General features: G+C 44.8%; 1 protein-coding gene across 1 annotated transcript in view; it reads right to left on the bottom strand.

Moving 5' to 3' along the window:
* Positions 1–517: 517 nt before the first annotated feature.
* The window catches only part of LOC309360310 (transient receptor potential cation channel subfamily V member 6-like), a gene marked incomplete at its 5' end in the record, with an annotated part of 34,573 nt that continues 14,646 nt past the window's right edge, over positions 518–20,444 (bottom strand). The window contains 13 exons of the mRNA XM_081895000.1: positions 518–1,624; positions 2,120–2,226; positions 2,934–3,202; positions 4,194–4,260; positions 5,024–5,189; positions 5,972–6,048; positions 7,196–7,282; positions 8,461–8,673; positions 14,897–15,043; positions 15,758–15,933; positions 17,166–17,264; positions 18,763–18,903; positions 19,568–19,690. Of these exons, the coding sequence (XP_081751126.1) occupies positions 1,360–1,624; positions 2,120–2,226; positions 2,934–3,202; positions 4,194–4,260; positions 5,024–5,189; positions 5,972–6,048; positions 7,196–7,282; positions 8,461–8,673; positions 14,897–15,043; positions 15,758–15,933; positions 17,166–17,264; positions 18,763–18,903; positions 19,568–19,690 (1,937 nt within the window). The 3' untranslated portion in view covers positions 518–1,359. The remainder of the gene's footprint in view (positions 1,625–2,119; positions 2,227–2,933; positions 3,203–4,193; positions 4,261–5,023; positions 5,190–5,971; positions 6,049–7,195; positions 7,283–8,460; positions 8,674–14,896; positions 15,044–15,757; positions 15,934–17,165; positions 17,265–18,762; positions 18,904–19,567; positions 19,691–20,444) is intronic.

The raw sequence follows: 20,444 nt of genomic DNA, 5'->3' as shown, positions 1-20,444 counted from the left end.
ACTAAGTTTGACTCTGCAGGTGTTTTTTTCTCTTCTTCTTCCTGAGCAGGAACTTCACAAGTTCACCTGACTGTAAAGACAAAGGCAAGGAGCCACTGATGGATGTGCAAAACTCATAATTAAAAAATTGAGCTAGCTTGGCTATTTTATTTGAACTCCAGATCTACTTTAAGCAGAATTTGGGGGTAACAGTTCTCAGAAGGGTCCAAGAGCTTTATGCACCTATATTCACCAGCAACCGCTATGCTATCTGGATTGCAATCTGTACACCCGGATCCTGCCTCACATTTGCTCTCCCCTCATAATCAGGCACCATAAATTACTACTGCGGGTTATCAGCAAGATGGCACTTCCCCACAAACTATGTGCACAGGAACTTGCAACAGCTGGTAAGATGGACACGACAGGCTTCCGTCTCCTTGCGCAAGGAGAAGTAGTGGCAGCTGTACGCGAACACAAATGAGTTCATAAACCTCTTCCCCAGACCCCCCCATCCCACCCCGCAATAGCGAATATTAGCAGAGGTCAATTCAGCCAAGGAAAAATGGCCTTAATCCTGCTTTTTCAAGAACAGAGGAGTCCAATGACACAGCCCTAGAAAAGTTCGACCTGGGATAAAATCCAGCATCACACATTTGGCTTAAAGTGCACATACTCAAAAAGCAGAACCCACTCTGTAGCAGTGTGCAAATGTACTTAGTTGAGATGATGTCCGTACTCTTTAAGGGTCCCTGGAATGCTGGCTAGTTGTCTGTTGACAGTCTGCTCAGTTGCTGTGTCAGATTTAGCCAGCTCCCTGAATTTAAATAATGTCCGCCCCCCCCTTCATATTAGATTTGAAATTTCCATAGTGCTGTCTCTTCAGAGAATAGGGAAGTTTTTGTGGAATGTTGCCCGGGAACATGCTGAGAGATAGGAACTATTGATCGGGTCGTAACTGAACTCCCAATGAAAACCCCTTTGATGCAGGTAAAACTCTGGTGCTGTCCTTAGAATAATTTCTGCAGGGAGGAGATACACATCCCATGGGTGCCTCGGGTCTGTTGCACTGAAGTGCAGAGGCAGCGCACTTGAGAGAGATGCGATGAACTCATGGGACGCTGCCACAAGATCGCAAGAACTGGGTGCCGTTGCGCTCAGCTCCTGCTTGCAGACTTCCAGTGGGAATCTGTGAGAACAGATCTGTTCTCCCACTGTGAGAACAGGATGCTGGACAAGATGGGCCTTTGGCCTGAACCAGCAGAACTCTTCTTATGTTCTTACAAAGCTGATAAAGCTGCCACAAGATCCCTCCAGCACCTTGAGAAATTAATGGTGCATTGCAAAGCACCAGTAGTGTGCAGTCAGCAAAGCACCATCTCAGACATGGTAGACCTCTTCTTCCAAGGCGTGGTTCACTTCCCCGCGTAGGTGGCTGAAGGTGTTGTTTCGCAGGATTTGCCAACCGCGGTGGAAACTACTCTGGGTTGTGCTCCGCGAGACGGTTGGCGACGGTTCCTTCCGGAAAGGATCGTCCAGCTCTAGCTTCCCGGATAACTTGTCCAGATCCTCTTTGTCTTGGCCCTTAAAGGCCTCTGCATAGCGAAGCATCTTCTGCTTGCTGGCATCCAAACGCTCTTCCACCCTGCGTGGATTAGAAACAATGAGGTTAAGGACTTTTCTCCAACTTCTACTACCAATAAGGCAAGCTTGGTGTTATCAGCAGCAAGCTCTAACCAACAGAGCTGCAAGTCACTTAATGGTCTGACTTAGCTGCTTCCTATGTTGTCATTAGATAGAAGACAGATGATAGAGATAGATGATAGATAGATAGATGATAGATAGATGGATGATAGATCAGGCTTCCTCAACCTTGGCCCTCCAGACGTTTTGAGACTACAATTCCCATCATCCCTGACCACTGGTTCTGCTAGCTAGGGATCATGGGAGTTGTAGGCCAAAAACATCTGGAGGGCCGAGGTTGAGGAAGCCTGTGATAGATGATAGATAGAGAGATAGATGATAGATAGATATAGATGATAGATAGACAGATAGATGACAGACAGACAGCTGCAATTGCTGTGCCATCAAATTCATTCATTCCTGCATGCAAATACAGCACTAGACAAAAGGGACTCACCTGAGAAACCACCTGTCCCCTAGTCCATACTCTCGTCCACAGATGCCAGAGCGAGGCCAGAGGCATCGTGGGAGTTTCCGCTCAAGCATGACTGTAGTGGCAACAACCTGAAGAAGAACAGAAGGTCAGGGAGCAATCCTTCGACTTGACAGGTTCGTATTCAGAAATCAATCTGTTTCAGATTATCTGAATTTTAAACTTTACTGGATGCAATTCAGATTAATAATGGAGAACAACTGTTTTTTAAAAAATAATATTAATGAAGTGATATTTGAGGGAATATAAGGCTATAAAGTAACAGCTAGATCGTAGCTAGAGAAGCAGCAGCAGACACTATCAATAGCTACCATTTTTACACACTCAATCTACAGGAAGCCAGTTTCATGACTACGGCCAGGCGTGCCAGCAGAGGGGCTGTGAGGCACTTTGCCTCCCCCCTGAAATTCTTAAGGAGGGAGCCAGGCCCCTCAATGTTGAGTGGTGGCATGGTGTGCCACGTCAGTGTGTCCCAAGATGTGGTGCATGACAACAGACGTCGGCCCCCTTCAATAGCAGGGCAAGTTGGCTCTTCGGATTGTGGCTTTCCTCCAATAACTTGACCAAGTGCAGACTGAAGTGCTGAGAATTCTTATTCAGAAATCCCCAGGCTGTCTACAGGACCAGAATTCCCAGGGTTCCTTGCCTGGGAGCCATGGAACTCAAACCAAACTGAAACTAGTGTGAATTGTGCAAGCAGAGGCGGCCTTTGTGGCATTTCTCAATTTCTCATTCTCGTGCCACTAGAATCTCTGCCATGCTCACATTATGTTCTCACCTGTGCTCTCCAAAGCTCATCCCGTTCGCTGGCCACCCGCCAGTGGGTGTCGCCCATCATGGCAATAAGCAGGTTCAGCATGAGCAGAGTGGCAATGATCGCAAAAGCAAAGTACACTACGCTGAACATGAAAGGTAGGTCCACTTCGTAGTTGGCAGGTCCATCAATGATGGTCAGGAACAGTTCAAAGGTGCTGAAGAGAGACATGGGGTAGTTGTAGAAATGGCCCACACCATTCGGGTCCTCTGTCTGGAAGATGATGTAAAAGGCTGGTGGCGGAAGGAAGAAAGGACACAAAGAGGGCTGGTCAGCTACAGAAGATGTCAAGGGAAAGGGCACAGGGTGCATTCTATTAATAATAACAATAGCAGTAACAATAGCAGCAGCAGCAGCAATTATAATAATAATAATAATAATAATAATAATAATAATAATAATAATAATAATAATAACTGCCCTATACCCATAGATCTCAGAGCAGTTCACAACATAAAATCACAATACAAAAAACAGAAAATGCATAATAAAAACAAAGACAAAGACAACCTAGTAATCCCCCCTTCCGCAACACACTTTAAAAGGCCATCGGATGTAAACCAGCCAAAGGCCTGGTTAAAGAGGAATGTTTTTTCGCCTGGTGAACATCTCTGGGGAGAGCATTCGACAAATGGGGAGCCACTGCAGAAAAGGCCCTTTCTTGTGTTACCACCCTCCTGGCTTCTCATGGAGGAGGCACACGAATAAGGGCCTCAGAGGATGATCTCAGGCTCTGGGTAGGTCCATACGGAGAGAGGTGGTCCTTGATGTATTGTGGTTCTGAGCCGTTTAAGGCTTTATGGGTCAAAACCAGCACTTTCCCAAACTGTGTACTTTCCAGTTTATGGGCTGCATGTACTGTCACTGAACCTACACTATTGAAGGCACATTGAAGGCACCATGTCTTTTGCTTCTCTTTCCTAGCTTCCTTGCCTGTTGACTCCATGCCAATAGTACACAGTTCCCTGCTCTCTCAGGGTGAGGCTCCACTCCAGCTCTTTGCCCCCCTCCTTTGGTCTTTGCTCAGTTTCCTACTCCTTCTGCTCAGTTCTCTACATCCACCACTACATCCTTCCTGCAGATCTCTTCTTTTCAATCTAGCAGGGCCTCTGTCTCTCTTCTCCTATCTTTGGAAGCTCAGTTCCTCTGAGCTCCATTCTTGCCTAGTAAAAACTGATATGAATGCCCACGGCCACTCAATGCACCCATCCGTTTCTGTCTCACCTGATGCAAAGCCAAGTATCACAACCGCCATTAGGCCACAGAAGCGTATAAGATCTCCAAAGATCATCTGAAGGAAGGAGAGAAATGAGATGTTGTGAAATCCAAGCTGTCCACAGCACAGTTATTTCCCACCCAATACATACCTAGTTTGGACAATTAAAGGTAGACTAGGTAGGTTTGCAGGCTGTAAAGGTAAAGGGACCCTGACCATTAGGTCCAGTCGTGGCCGACTCTGGGGTTGTGGCGCTCATCTCGCTTTATTGGCCGAAGGAGCTGGCGTACAGCTTCCAGGTCGTGTGGCCAGCATGACTAAGCCGCTTCTGGCGAACCAGAGCAGCGCACGGAAACGCTGTTTACCTTCCCGCTGGAGCGGTACCTATTTATCTACTTGCACTTTGACATGCTTTTGAACTGCTAGGTGGGTTGGCAGGAGCAGGGACCGAGCAATGGGAGCTCACCCCGTCGTGGGGATTCAAACCGCCGACCTTCTGATTGGCAAGCCCTAGGCTCTGTGGTTTAACCCACAGTGCCACCCGCGTCCCTTCACAGGCTGTAGCTATCCTCAAATTGCCAGCTCCAGATTGCTGGAACAGATACGCCATTAGTCTGATTCAGCAAGGCAAATCTTAGGTGGGGCTTTGGAAAAAACCTGTTGGCATTTAAAGCATTTTGCTCCTGCTTTTGGAGTCTATTCCTGTCATGGCCAGCCATTTTAGTCCTTTTTACGCAATAGATTCTTCTGGAAGGAAGTTTAGAAAGGAGGCAAATGGGAGACAGAATCTTGAATTCATGTATCTGTATTTGCAACAAGGCCAGGTGGCATTCCTCACCTTCTGTATCATAATTGTGAAGGGGCCAAGCATCTGAAACCCTCGAGCAAAATACATGATGTTGCACCAGCCCAGAACCAAGGCACAGGACATGGGTACCACCTCTCCATCGGTGCTTGTGAGTCGCATTACCATGGTCACCAGGATCAAACATGCATACACGATGCTGCGAAGGAAATGGTAGGGTCAGGAATGTGGACACCTACAGGCGGTTATCCCGCTGTCAGGGATTGGCTGGATGAGAAAACTTGGAGCTGTCCACCCAAGAGCTCCCCAAGGAGGGCACAAAAGAAGTCAACTTAGATCCCAGATCCTGGTGGTGGAGCACTGAAGAGCAATCTGCAGAAGGGACAAGCTGGGAGGTGCTAGAAGCAGGGGACTGAGCGATCAAGAGGGGCAAGAGAAGGAGAGCCTTCCACGAAAGGCTTAGAAGCTGAGAGTCACAATGTGAGCGCAGACTCAGGCACAGAGGAATCAGAAGAATCCTGTCCCACTCCTGCTGGCTAGTCTACCCCTCTGACATCTTGATCAAGGAGAATGATGCACATGGCTGAGCAATGGGCCAGACAAGCCCAGAGGAGGAGTTTGCCCCCTTGACGTCTGCCTGGGAGGGATCTAGCGTGAAAAGATGGAGGGGAAAGAATGGAGGTAGACTTTACTCTAGGGAAAATCCACTGAACAACCCAGGGGCTATCGCTGCGTCCTCTTGAGAGACTAGCTTCTCTCGAAATTCCTCAGAACTACCAGCTGAGGAATAAAACTGACTAATTCACTCACATTTTGACTTCAGGCAGAAAATGTTAGTTGTGACTCTCTGAGAGAGATTTCCAAAGAAAGAGATCTGGGATAGAAGAAGCCCATAAAAGAGGTGGGATGATGGGAAATAAGAGACAGAGAGCAGGTTAGTAAAGGAGGGTTTTTATGAGTTTTGGAGATGTAGAGACTCACATGATGATGTGGAAAGGTCCTCCCAGGATGGTTCGTCCAAAATACTTAGTGGCTCCAACTCTTAGAATATCTGGAATCTGAAACAATTGCACCAGTTAGAAAGGAACAGCTGTTTTTCACCCAGAGCTGGAGCTACTTGTGCCCTCATAGCAATTTGGTCCAGCCCAGCAGCTTACCCTCATTATGATTACTTTTTGATTATGCTGCCTATTATTATGCTTTATGTTATGTAATTATTATTATGCTCCGTAAAATGTGTTCTTAATGTTGTACAACGTCCTGGGATCTTTTGGTAAACGATGGTATATAACAACAACACCTTGGACTTTTCTGTCTCCTAGGTACCAGTTTAAGGGTCTAAGGGGTGTTAGGGAGGAGATTAAGATCTGTTGTGGAAATGATATGCTCCCCAAAATAAGTAATTTTAAAATATAAGCTTCCCCGAGTCTATTGAATAAAGTCAAGCATAGATCACATGGATAGTAGTGGCAAGGTAGAATCTACTCTAGAAATTTGGGGTGTATTGGCCAAACACTTCCAAGCAGGCAGCATAAATACCACAAACTATATTTGACTCAATGCATAAAATCAACAACAAGCTGGATTGCCTTCTTTCACTCTGCAAGATAGGTAGCTGCTGATTATAGTAATCAAGTCATGTATAGTTTGCACTGTTGTCTGATACCAGTTGGAAGTGCTTGGGCAAACTACAGTGCCCATGGTTTTCTGGAGGAAATGTTGACAACTGAACTGGCTTCAAAATTTTGTAATCACCACCCCCATCGTTCAGCCCGGACACTGAGATCCAGCGCCGAGGGCCTTCTGGCGGTTCCCTCATTGCAAGAAGTGAGATAACAGGGAACCAGACAGAGGGCCTTCTCGGTAGTGGCGCCCACCCTGTGGAACATCCTCCCTTCAGATGTGAAGGAAATAAGCAGTTATCCTATCTTTAAAAGACATCTGAAGGCAGCCCTGTTTAGGGAAGTTTTTAATATTTAATGCTGTATTGTTTTTAACATTTGATTGGGAGCCGCCCAGAGTGGCTGGGGAGACTCAGCCAGATGGGCGGGGTATAAATAATAAATCATCATCATCATCATCATCATCATCATCAAGATATGCTCTATTAAAGCACAACAGTTCAGCGCCGACCCAAATGGAAGATGGAGCTCCTGGACTGGTTTTGGTTTCGTTTGAACAATAGCTGTTGCTGGTTTTCCTCACCTCGAGGAGCAAAATTGCCATGGCTCCTATCACCGTGATCAGCTCCCCCACCAGCCTGAGATGATCTTCATATGTCTGATAGGACTCCTAAAAACAGAGAAGGAAGGACAACTGGTAAGTGAACAAATAAGGAGACGAGAAAGCCCTGAAAAAGCGACACATTGAACTTGGGAAGGCTCGGCCCGTGATTTCCCCCCATTGCTTCTAGGCATCTTAAAAAATGGGGGTTTTGTTTTTCACATTGCTTTGTATTCATATTCTTCTGTTTTCTTTCTGTTCTTGTTTCAGCTTTGAAAGTTCATAAATGTTGTTTACTTTGCACTTTGCAGGCACAATTAATAACTTTAAAAAGACCACAGCCAATAAACTTTTACATGGATAAATACATAGCTGGAATGCACCCGGGTTTCCACGATTATCTCTTTGCCCTCTCCAAACTCTCCCTATGGCGATAGATGCAATAAACTCACTGAGATGCAAGAGTGGATTGCTGCCATTTCAGGCTGCAGATGGGGAGATGTAATTTTTCAAAATGTGGAACTTCAGCGAGAAAGGTTCCAGCCTAGCTCTGTCTCTGCTATGGTAGTTATTTTAAGTATTAAAGGGTAAAGGACCCCTGACAGTTAAGCCCACTTGTGAATGACTCTGGGGTTGCGGTGCTTGACGTTTGTCCGCAGACAGTTTTTCTGGGTTATGTGGCCAGCATGACTAAGCCACTTCTGGTGAAACCAGAGCAGCACATGGGTCGTGTGGCCAGCATGACTAAACCACTTCTGGGTCATGTGGCCAGCATGACTAAACCACTTCTGTCACAACGGGACACTGTGGAAGAAGCCAGAGTGCACGGAAATGCTGTTTACCTTCCCACTGGAGTGGTACCTATTTATCTACTTGCACTTTGACATGCTTTCGAACTGCTAGGTTGGCAGGAGCAGGGACTGAGCAACGGGAGCTCACCCTGTCGCGGGGATTTGAACCACCAACCTTCCAATCGGCAAGTCCTAGGCTCAGCGGTTTAGACCACAGCGCCACCCGCGTCCCTTTATTTTAAGTATGGATGTATTCAAAAGTGAGATACAGCTTTCCCCACCTGCAATCTTAAATGGTATAAAGCCCTTTTAATTCTTTTAGGGCTTTATTATTTGTTCCTGCCTCGTTTTGCAGCATGCATGGATTCACTGAGAATAGAACAGGCCTGTTTATTTATATGAGGCTATTAACAAAAATAATTGAATTTTAGCAGGAGGAAACACACACATACACACCTGTAGCGTTTTCTGCACAGCAATGGTCATGTCCCGCTCATCTGTTTGATTTTCTGACCGTGATTTCAAAGGTCTGTAAATGCAGGACATGGTGAAGCAGATAATGTACAGGACATAAAATAATGCCAGGAAGCAGAAGTATGGGCGCCCATAAGTGTTCCACTTCAGACTCACAAGCTCCTTAACTGGAGTGATGTCCAGGATGCGACGAGCCTGTTGGGAAGAAGCAGAGATTGACTTTAGCTCCAAAAGACATTTTTTACTGGGGGACAGTTTGAAGGGAGGATGGAAGAAACACATTTCTACAAAAAATGTATCTCCACAAAGCTCTCTCTCTCTCTCCTTTCCATCCCAAGTGAGGGCGAATTCTTAGAGGAGAATGAGTGCAGATCTCTGCAAACATTTGACAGGGCTGCTTTCCAAAGCATGAACGAAAGGGTTAGACTGCTTATCTGTCGTGAACAGGGATGGAGGAGAAATAGGATTCAGTTTGCATTTATAGCTGAATATCTCAGATCTGTACTTTCTGAAACAACGTGCAAAACAGTTGCCTACACTGATCTGAATTTTGCAATGGAGTTCTCCAATCGATAGTTGTTTACAAAAATGCATGCATCAGGGGGACGTTAAAAAAATTAAGGCACTAGTGAAAGTTAAATGCAAAAAATGCATTCACTCAGGAGAAATCGCTTGCAAAAAGGTGTACACAAGTCAAAACTGCATATAAAAACGTGTTTATCAGGAGAAATTCGCCCTAAAACGTTGATGATTTTCAAACTGCTGCAAAACATAAGAGAACTGAATTTTAGCTTGGGCAAATAAAAACTAGGAAAATTTAAATGGACAATTCTTTCCATCACTAGTCTTGAGTGGTTGTGTGTATGTGTCCTGGTGCAACAGAGAGCAGATTAGATGGCTGTAGGTAGAGGTAGGGGCGCAGATATGAAGAGCTCTGCCTTTTTCTGCTTAAAGGGGAAGCTCTCTGCCACAACACCTAGACGGTTATTCTTTGCCCTTCACAACACTCAAATCCTGCCTCTTCTTTGAAGGATTTAGCTTTATATCTTAAGTCACCATCCCCTGCTGAAAGAAACCCTAAGTAGACATATTACGACATTTCCACATCCGTGCCCCTTGCTCCCTTTACTGCCTCCCTTGACTCTGGTATATTTCACCACTTTACTGTCTTAGGTTTTACATGGTAAGTTCTTTAAAGCAGGAAGATCCCATTTATTTATGTTACACTGTTGCTGCAGAAGTAGCAGAGAAAATGATTATAATGAGGTAGTAGTAGCTAAAATGTTGGCAGGGCAATAACATAAGGAACCAATGGCACAGTCCACCCGGAAACCCTCCTCTCCAGGCTCCCTTGAGATGAATGGGAGCTGAGCAACAGCACCAGCACCAATTGCACCTCAAAGGCAGCTGGGAAAGTTGGCAAGCTTCTGCCAGAGTTCAGATATGTGGAAATGCCCCTTCCACAACGGGGCATATTTCTGCGATTCTGTTTCTGCAGCCCACAAACTGCCCTGAGGAGGGAAATCTGTAGACTACTGTGACTCAAGGAATCTGCGGTGGGGAGAAGCCATGCCTTACAGGGCCTCTTCCCAAATGCCTGTAGAGCTGCTAGGGGAAGGGGAAAACTGCAAGAGAGTCTCGCGCTTCTATTCGCTTTCCCTGAAGAAGCAGAGGAGGTGAAATGGGGCCCTGTCCTCACTTTCTCTGTCGGCCAGGAAAACCTGGGGGCAGGGGGAGGCACACTCCACTGGCCAGATAGTGACAGGATTTGTCCTTTGGGAATGTCTACAAACATCATATAATAATAACACAAGCTGTTTACAGTGGTACCTCAGGTTAAGTATTTAATTTGTTCGGGAGGTCCGTACTTAACCTGAAACTGTTCTTAACCTGAAGCACCTCTTTAGCTAATGGGGCCTCCTGCTGCCACTGTGCTGCCACTGCATGATTTCTGTTCTCATCCTGAAGCAAAGTTCTTAACCTGAAGCACTATTTCGGGGTTAGCAGGGTCTGTAACCTGAAGCGTATGTAACCCAAGGTACCACTGTATTGGGTTTGCAGACCTTACAAAGGAAATGCTTTTGCCCAGTATAGCAATTAAGCCCCATGATGGGTGTGATTATATGGCATACCTTCCAACATTTCTCTGATGAGAATAGGGACGTCCTATTCCATCATCATCATCATCAATACCCCGTCCATCTGACTGGGTTGCCCCAACTACTCTGGGCGGCTTCCAACAGATATAAAACCATAATAAAAAAATTTCAAAAAACTGGGCTGTCTTCAAATTGCCCAAGGGGTTGGAAAACTCTATACCCTCCAACATTTCCCCAATGAAAATAGAGATGTCTTGAGGAAAAGCGGGACATTCCGGGATCAATCAGAAACTGGGACTGCTTCTGTAAATCTGGTACTGTCCCTGGAAAATAGGGACGCTTGGAGGGTCTGGTGTTGGGGAGGGGGGCAAGGTTAAACTCAGGGTGCAGCTTAGGATTGGTCCTATCAACAGGAGATCTGGATGAGAACAGACCTTTATTTTCTACTGCACGTCTCTTGGCTTAGTCCTGATACATATCCTAGAGGAAGCATCTACAAAAGGGTAACAACAGTTTCCTGGTGGGCCAAGAAAGTGAACAAGAGTGGCAAGGGATTTTAAAAAAGGTGGGGGAGAGATAAAGGGTCATAGGTCAAGGCTAGGGAGCCTGTGGTCCTCTGGGTGTTGCTAGCCTCCAAATCCCACCATCCCTAAGCATTAGAATTGCTGGCTGGGTCTGAAGGGAGCTGGAATGCAACAACATCTGGAAGGCCACAGGTTCCTCATCCAGGGAAAAGAGGCCTTCAATGGCAAACATGTTGCTGTGAACAGAAGGCGCATAAAGTTAGCAATAAAAGGGAGGATGGAACACAGAGGTGGGGAAGTTTGCTCACCAGGCTGTGAAGGCAATCTTTTTTTTATTGGAGTTTTAACAGCCAGCATAAATGCAACTTTGCTTATCTGAAACCGCCACCCAAGATTTACAGTAATATAGGTGCCAAAAAGGTAGAACAGGGGAGGGAAAGTGGAAAATGTTTACAGAACAATGTGGAAAATGGGATTATAGCTTCTCGTGCTAGCAACTGATGTCATTAATAGATAGGCCCAAAGAGTTGTACGACACATACCTCAATGGGGATGCCAGATAATACCTTCGTTATGTGCTGGTGCTTGCAAGAGATCTGCTACCTTGCCATGAGAAATTAATTTAATAAAAGAGAGGCAACCTAGGACAGGGGCAGGCAGATGGGAGAGAGGGGCGGTGGAAGCAGACACTTCCACATGGCAGTTTACTGCTAAGTGTTCCTAATCCAAGCACATTTTGTGCAAAACCATCAGTCCAACTGGCTATATCCTATGCACAAGATCAGTATCCCTTTGTTGTTGGATACTGTGCATGTTTTGTGCAGCTTCCACAGGACGTCATCCTTATCAAAATGCCATGTCATATCATTTCCACCATTTAATCTGGATTTATACTGTTTGCAGGGATTAAATAGGGAAAGAAAGTCCAAAATCATGTGGCAGGGACTCCAGTTTACTGTTAAAACATGAAATTGTGCTGATGTGCATACAGTACAGGCCATCCATTACTATTGGTGGTATTTAGGATTTATAATTTATGCTCAGAGGCAAATCCTATAAATGAAGTATGAAGCAGCAGAGGGTGCATGGGGGCATTAATTACTGTATTTTTTTGCTCTATAAGACGCACCAGACCATAAGACGCACCTAGTTTTTGGTGGAGGAAAACAAGAAAAAAAATATTCTGAATCTCAGAAGCCAGAACAACAAGAGGGATCCCTAAGCAGCGATCCCTCTTGCTGTTCTGGCTTCTGGGATAGCTGCGCAGCCTGCATTCGCTCCATAAGACGCACACACATTTCCCTTTTCTTTTTAGGAGGGAAAAAGTGAGTCTTATAGAGCAAAAAATATGGTACTCTCTGGGGCTAGTTATAGCTCTAAATGCATAGGAGATCTGAAACAAACTTATAATGAAAAAGAAAGGGAAAGAAGGACGACATTGTGCAAGCCAGAGCGGCGTGCTGCAGTGTTGGGTGTAGTGTTGGGTGTAGTCAAAGACCGAGGCTGCATATGTGAATGTGCTTCCAACCACGTTCCATAGTGCCATTTCATGTTTATGATAGTGCAAAGAGGTCAAAAAAAGAAACTAAGGTACGGTGACGTCAAATGTCCCAAATCTTACAGGCGAGTTGGTTGATAACAGTTGCTGCCACAAAGCCATTTAACTGGCCTATTGTGTGAGGAGTATTTCCCATGTAATAAACAAGCCATAGAATTTAATGGGAAGACTGCCAAGCAGCATATGGAACTTTCACAGCAGGGTTTGCAGAGTCTTAACAGGCAAACCATTTGCTTTTCGGGGGCAACAGAGCTGCATTGCCAGAGTTCGAACCTGGGAAATTTGGACTACAAAGCATGTACTGTATCACTGAGCTGCAGTCTTAAGCAGTTGCAGTTTGCAAAGGTCATAATACACACACACACAAACACTTTTTTCAAATGGGGTTTTCAGTAAATCAGTGGTCAAGGCTTCAGAATAATTGGCTATTCTCAATGGTGTTGCAGCTCGGGAGCCCTTGTTATTACTGTGTTTTCAGGCTCCAAGGCCAAATCGAAGGCGCTGCCTCTGACCAAACCGGTGTTTCTGCTTCTGAATTTTACTCATGGGAAGATTCTGGATCATATGAAAAGTGACAGTCTAGCCCTAGCAGCCACCCTAGACCTGTTGCAGCTTCCCAACAGCCTATACTGAATGATGGGCATCCTGGGGAAAAAGGAAGGTTGCAGTATCTAGTGGGGTTCTTAGGAGGCCAGAGGGGTAGAAGCAGTTTGCAGTGGGAGGAGGAAATTAAACAGGAAAATAAAGGACTAATGAAGCTAAATTGCCCAAGTTTCATGAGGCTAGACGTGTGTGCATTAAGGCTTCATTATCCCACCGAATCCACTGCAATTAGTAATGCAAGCATTTGAGGCAGCTTCTTGGATCTTTAAAAATATTCCACAATGCAACTTACATTTTGAAATAGATTGCAAAGCCCCAGAATACACAACCGCCATTCCCTTCCTAATGAAGGCTGGAAGCCAATAGGGGACACAGGGCCAGCTTGCTACAGGCTGAAGGCTACTGTGCAGAGGCTACTCCTGCTGGATAATTCTGTAGTCCTTAGAGGTACTTGAGACCTTTCGAAACAGACTTTTTTTCTTTTGACTTGAAGAAAGCACTGAACTTTGCTATGATATCTCTAGAATTCTGTTCTGAGAGGAAAAGCAACGTAAAGCAAGGAAGCATGCCTAAGTGTTTGAAAAAGAACTCTGCATGCCGTGCTGAATTGGCAAATTTAACGATGGAAATTAAGAGACCAAGAAGAGGCAGACTTTAAGGAGGAGTGGGAACCTTTTGCTGAATATTTAAAGAATTGTTGTGAACATGTAAAAATGCAGGTAGGATTTTAATGAAGAGCAGCAGTTGAATACTTGTTGGAGAATGGTGTGGAAAAGATAAGGTACAGAATATTAATAATATGGAGCAATTTTAGAAATTATGGAGGAAACCATGGAGGGGATAGAGGGGAAGTCGAATGTGAAACGAATGTGTATCTGGAAAGTACAGTGGTACCTTGGTTCCTGAACAGCTTGGCTCCCAAACACTGCAAACCCAGAAGTGTTCCTGTTTGCAAATGTTTTTTGGAAGACGAATGTCCAATGCGGCTTCCAATTGAGTGCAGGAAGCTCCTGCAGCCAATCGGTAGCTGTGCCTTGGTTTTCAAACAGTTTCAGGAGTCAAACGGATTCCCAGAACGGATTAAGTTCGAGAACCAAGGTACCACTGTATGTATTAATTTGTAAACTTTTGAAATTCAGAAATATATATATATTAAAGAGCTCTGCATGCCGGTAACACATAATTCTGTCCTTTCCCAAGTTGGTATTTCTGGACGTTAAAAAAACATCTCCATCAATACAAACTGCTCAAACCTTGTAATGCTTTGGTAGCCAATATTGTGCGTATTACAGCCTAATTAATTTCACTGAGAAAACAGAAAAGTGCACAGGCCATTTAGCCTGGAAAGCTACACTGTCACCTGCAGCTTTAGCAATGTTCCAGCGGACAGCTTGTGTATTTGCAGTGCAAGGCTGCATTCTCACACAAAGTTGAAGTCCGTGATGCAAATCCTGTTCTGGAATCCCACCACTTTTTCTCCTTCTTCCTTTCATCAGCTGGCCAAGGAAGTCCTAAAGACTGTGGATTGTACGAACAGCTGGGATAAGGACCACTCAGATTGCTCCTTCCATAATACCAGCACAAGTCCTCTTTTCCACAAAGACCAAAAAAAAAGTATCTGAGTTCCACAGTACCTCTCTTCTCTTAGTTGAGACAATAAGCTCTAGAAAAGGCTGGTCTTCGTTCCAGGAGTCTATTTCCGTTAAGTCGTAGAAAATGTTGTTAATGGGCCCAAAGGACCACATCACGTGCTTTCGCTTCTGCATAAGGTGCTGGAACATCTGAAGAAAGACAGCAAAGGTTACAGAAAATCCAAGACTTGGTGTTGGACTGTTTGGGTCGGGGGGCAGAGCTTATTGTTGTCATTTGGGTGAAAATTCATTGACCCCAAAACCTACTTAATTTGCACTTCCTGAAACAATATTTGAACAGATGAAACCCAGCTACCTTTGAAATTCTTGTACTTGTTCACCTAATTGGGCATGAGCAAACCTGGAAGCCAAGCCCGGTGCATAATTAATCTACTGTACACATTTCAGAATAGTTGTTGAGAGCCAGTGTGGTGTTGTGGTTAAGAGCGGTAGTCTCGTAATCTGGGGAACCAGGTTCGCGTCTCCGCTCCTCCACATGCAGCTGCTGGGTGACCTTGGGCCAGTCACACTTCTTTGAAGTCTCTCAGCCCCACTCACCTCACAGAGTGTTTGTTGTGGGGGAGGAAGGGAAAGGAGAATGTTAGCCGCTTTGAGACTCCTTAAAGGGAGTGAAAGGCGGGATATCAAATCCAAACTCTTGTTTTGGCAATGATCTTGTTTACCAATCCAGTTTTGCAAACTGGAGTGAGGTAGGAAAGGGGATCCACAAATCACTAGAATTTATTGGTTGTGCAAATAATTTTTCTACATGTGGCCACAAGTTTGAATTTCCATTTGCTTTAAAATAACTTGTTTTCCCCTTCAAGGTGTCTCCCACATTGATTAGTCGGACTGTGTGCTCACCACAGTGTTGCCCTCAACTCCAGCCAGTTTGAATGGAGTGAGGCCTTCGTGGTTTTGGATCAAGTCGAAAGGTCCCAGGCCAGCCTCTCGTTTGTCATATGCAAGCAACAGACTGTACATCTGGCAGGCAAAGGTCCTGTTGGGTTGAAGCACCAGGACATGAAGAACAGTGTTACCTGAAATGGAAACAGCATAAGAGAACCATATTCAGGGAATCGAAGTTACAAAACACAGCAGTTGAGTGGTAATGCTTACTGTAGTAATATCAGATTATTTACTAAAGTGAAAGCTCTGCTCAGGAGTGATCAGTAGATTTAAACCAATGGAAGTACCGTATTTTTCGATCTATAAGACGCACCAGACCATAAGATGCATCTAGTTTTTGGAGGAGGAAAACAAGAAAAAAAATATTCTGAATCTCAGAAGCCGGAACAGCAAGAGGGATCGCTGCGCAGCGAAAGCAGCAATCCCTCTTGCTGTTCTGGCTTCTGGGATAGCTGTGCAGCCTGCATTCGCTCCATAAGACGCACACACATTTCCCCTTACTTTTTAGGAAGGAAAAGGTGAGTCTTATAGAGCAAAAAATACGGTATTTGATTAAATTAATGTTAAACTGATGGGGCCAATTTTAAAGATTATGGTTGAGCACTGAGCACCACCTGGCATTTTTTTTAGGCTATTTCAGCTGTGGTATGTCACAGGCAATGAAAAATAATGCATTAAAAATGTCCTTTTTAAGATAGAAACGAAACTAGAATTAAAATTGTAAAGAAAAATCCACTTCATAAACAAGATAAATTCCACCTGTAGCATCCTTTGTCTAATAATGGGCTATTGGTCATTCGTCACACACTTATAATTGGTTCAGTGATCGGGCAAATATACACATATAAAATTACCACCCCCTCAGTATATGGACACTTTTGTGATATGCTGCTTTATTTTATTGATTTAATTACATTTCTATTCTGCCCTTCATCCAAGACTCACAGGGCAGTTTACATTATTAAAACACAAAAATACAAAACATAGTAACAAACGAAAACAATTATCCCCCCCCCCCCAGTTTAAAATGTCATAGATTGTTTAATCAGCTTAAGGCTAATTGGTATTGAGGGGCTGGTATGTAAATATAATTGCCTGATCAATTAATCAGTTTAAAGCATGCAATCATTATAGCAATGCATGTCTTAATCTAATAACAACTTTCTTTCTTAGACAAGGAATGGTGCAGGTGTGATTTGTCCGGCTTATGAGTGCGTTTGCAGCAAGATGATATTTAATTAGATGTCTTCCACCTCAAATTTCAACTCATTGGCTTCTACCATGGTCAACCCAGAAAAAAAATATTTGCCCTATTTTACTACAAAGAAGAAATTAATTCTCCTTCTGACTGCAGGTCTCTTACCTAGAGAATCTTGTGCCCTTATATCGGCTCCATTTTCCACCAAGAGGCTGACAATTTCCTCATTTCCTGTGCAGGCGGCAAAGGATAAAATATGCTCCCCTGAAGAGGAATACAAGGGACAAAACAGGATTAAAACAGGACCCAAGCCTTTGGAGGGGGAGGGGATATTTCTCTGAAGTTTAGTAATTAAGGCTACAACATTTGGCTGGCCCTTTGGTTGAACCAGCGTTTGACAACCTGGTGCCCTCCAGATGTTTTGACTATAGTTCCCATCACCCTGATGGCTAGGGATGATGGGAGTTGTGGTCCAAAACATCTGGAAGGCACCGAGTTGGCAAAGTCTGGTTAGACTAATTCTTTTTTCATTCATTAATAAGGTGCCCCCTGGTTAATCACACAGAAGATACAGGTGGTTACAAAAGCTGTAGGTGATGGCTGCCTTCTTAGAAGAGATATTCCTCCTTTTTCATGCAGAGAATGCCTCTTCTAAGATTGTGCCTGCTGTGGGACATTTATGCATCTGTAATGGTTCTATCTAGCAGCATGAAGGGGGGGAAATCCTTATCTCAACAAAGCAGATCACTGGAGGTGTGGGTCGGGGAGGTATCAGGCTGAGATTTAAATAGTCATTCCATTTGTAATTGGGGCTGGAAAAGAATTTTGTCTAGAACAAGTTGGTTTTTATGTCTGGGACAATGTTGTCTGTCTGTCTTTCTTTCTTATTCAATGCAACTGGTGTCAAGGGTGTTTTGTCTCACCACTTGATGGCTTCTCCGTATGAATTGGGCATTATTACAGCCATAGGTGTTGCACCCAACATTACTAAGAAATATATTAAGTAAAGGTAAAGGGGCCCCTGACCATTAGATCCAGTCGCGGACGACTCTGGGGTTGCGGCGCTCATCTCGCTTTATTGGCTGAGGGAGCCGGCATACAGCTTCCGGGTCATGTGGCCAGCATGACTAACCTGCTTCTGGCGAACAAGAGCAGCGCACGGAAACGCCGTTTACCTTCCCACTGGAGCGATACCTATTTATCTACTTGCACTTTGACGTGCTTTCGAGCTGCTAGGTTGGCAGGAGCAGGGACTGAGCAATGGGAGCTCACCCCGTTGCGGGGATTTGAATCGCCGACCTTCTGATCAGCAAGTCCTAGGCTCTGTGGTTTAACCCACAGTGCCACCCGTGTCCCTTAGGAAATCTATTGCTTGTTGCTAAATGGCAATTCTAGATGTGAAGGGCAGAGCCACTGTCTGAACTTGCTTGGGGGGCTGGTTTTGAAGAGAGGCACCAAATTGTCCCCCGCATTACAGAAGCCCGATTGACCTCCACTAGGAGTTGGGCATTCAGTGCTGCTGGTCCTATGCTGTGGAACACTCTTCCAGGAGAGATTCAGCGGCCATCCTTGTTTTACTAGCAAACCGGAGGTTAAACTAATCCCTTTCCAGCCCTGGGAGGAGCGTGGGGAGTGTTCACACAACACATGAACGTGTCAAGACACACAGTTTGGAAAGCTCTGCTAAACCTTGTGGGGTATAACATTTCTCCTGCTACCAGAAGCAATCTTGTTCTCTAGAGCAGCTGATGAAAAACCATACCAAAGTAGAAGAGGCTTTTGGGGTTGCGCCTGAAGAAGAGTCCTGTGGCTCGAGGAGTGGAGATGTGAGCCCCTTTCTTGACCAGACATTTCACTAGGTTTATATTCTGATTGATCGCTGCAATGTGGAGAGGTGTTTGTCCTGCAATTCACATTAAACAAACAAAGCAAACCTTCCATTAAAGACTCACACCAGGACATTCTCTGCACCGATCCTTTGGGAGTGTTACTCTGTCAAATGCTAGCAGACTTGATAGCAACATTTTGTTTTTCGGAGCCATTAAAAAACAACATGGGTGAGTTTCACCTAACCAGCCCTATCAACAGACGCCTACTAAAGGAATTTCATTTGTGCAATGGGACTTCCCCCCTCTCCCCCTCCTGCATCCCCCAAATTTGCTTGAGGAGTTAAGAGAACCCCTTGGATCAACACATGGGGTGGAGGAGAGAGGGAGATCCTTCCATCTGGCAAGCCAAGATGCTTTCACAAACAGAACAATTGGAAGTGCACAACACTGAATTCCACCCCATGCTTTAGAGGATTTATTTAATGAGAAAAATAATGATGCACGTCTTTTGAATCCTGTATTTGGGATTTCCATCTCTCTCTAAAACCATTTCCGCTGCACTTCTTCTGCACTACCCTTTATCAGCTATTGCAAAAGCAAAAGGACAAACTTCCACTCATTGTCATACATGCATTTTGTCTGTTGTTATCCGTTCCGCATTATGATACGAGTTTGCAAATATTATAACTGCTCATCTTTTTCTATTCGAATTGCAATCTGCATTTTGACAGCAATTACCTTCATAGAGTTCTGACGTCATCTTTTCATTAATGAGTTCTGGAGCCAGCTCTAGGAGCACCTCTGCAGCTTCTGTGTTATCGTAGAGAGCAGCTATGTGCAGGGCTGTCTCCCCCACCGCTCCTGCGCAGGATGAGAGAAACACAAAGGTCACCTAAAACTGAGCTGCACTTAGGGGCGAGCTAGACATCTATGCATCCAGGTGCCTGACTTGTTCACATTTAAGCCCGTGGGTGGATGAAAAGTTCTATTTTTACAGTGAAAAGGGGACATGTTGAGAGAGTGAGTGAGCAAAGTCACATGCTCCCCTCCTCAAATTCCATTGTTTCAGACACTCTTCTCCCAACTCAAACTCTGGTAGAGGTGTGAAGAAAGAAGAGTGTCTGTAAGTCTGGGATAGTCAATGTGGTGTTCATCAAGATGTTGTTGGACTACAACTTCCATCATCCTTGCCCTTTTGGACTACAACTTCCATCATCCATGACCTTTGGCCATGCTTTCTGGAGCTGTAATCCAGTATCATTTGGAGGGCACCACATTGCCTACGTCTCGTTTGGGACAGGCAGGGGACAAGGGACGGTTCATTTCCCCCCCGCACATATGTCCCCTTTTGTTGTGAAAATTAGACTCTCTGACCCTCACTTTGTGGACGTGGGGACCATGTGACCAAAAAAGGGGAGGCTGCTTCCCCTATCCCTCTAGTATGGCTTGTAAGTATAAATAAAGATAAGGAATGTACCCAAGTGATATGGGGTATTTGAGAAGTGGCTTGCCTCAGGACACCAGCCTAGATAGTACAAACTAGGCTGCAGTACCAATTCCATTGGACAGAACCAAAGCTAAAACATTGCAGGTGCTTGGACTAGATGACCCTTAT

This window comes from Podarcis melisellensis, assembly GCF_964234715.1.
Source record: "Podarcis melisellensis genome assembly, chromosome: 17".
Taxonomy (NCBI): domain Eukaryota; kingdom Metazoa; phylum Chordata; class Lepidosauria; order Squamata; family Lacertidae; genus Podarcis; species Podarcis melisellensis.
The sequence above is the reverse complement of the archived record's forward strand: the minus strand, read 5'-3'. Positions and strand labels throughout refer to the sequence as shown.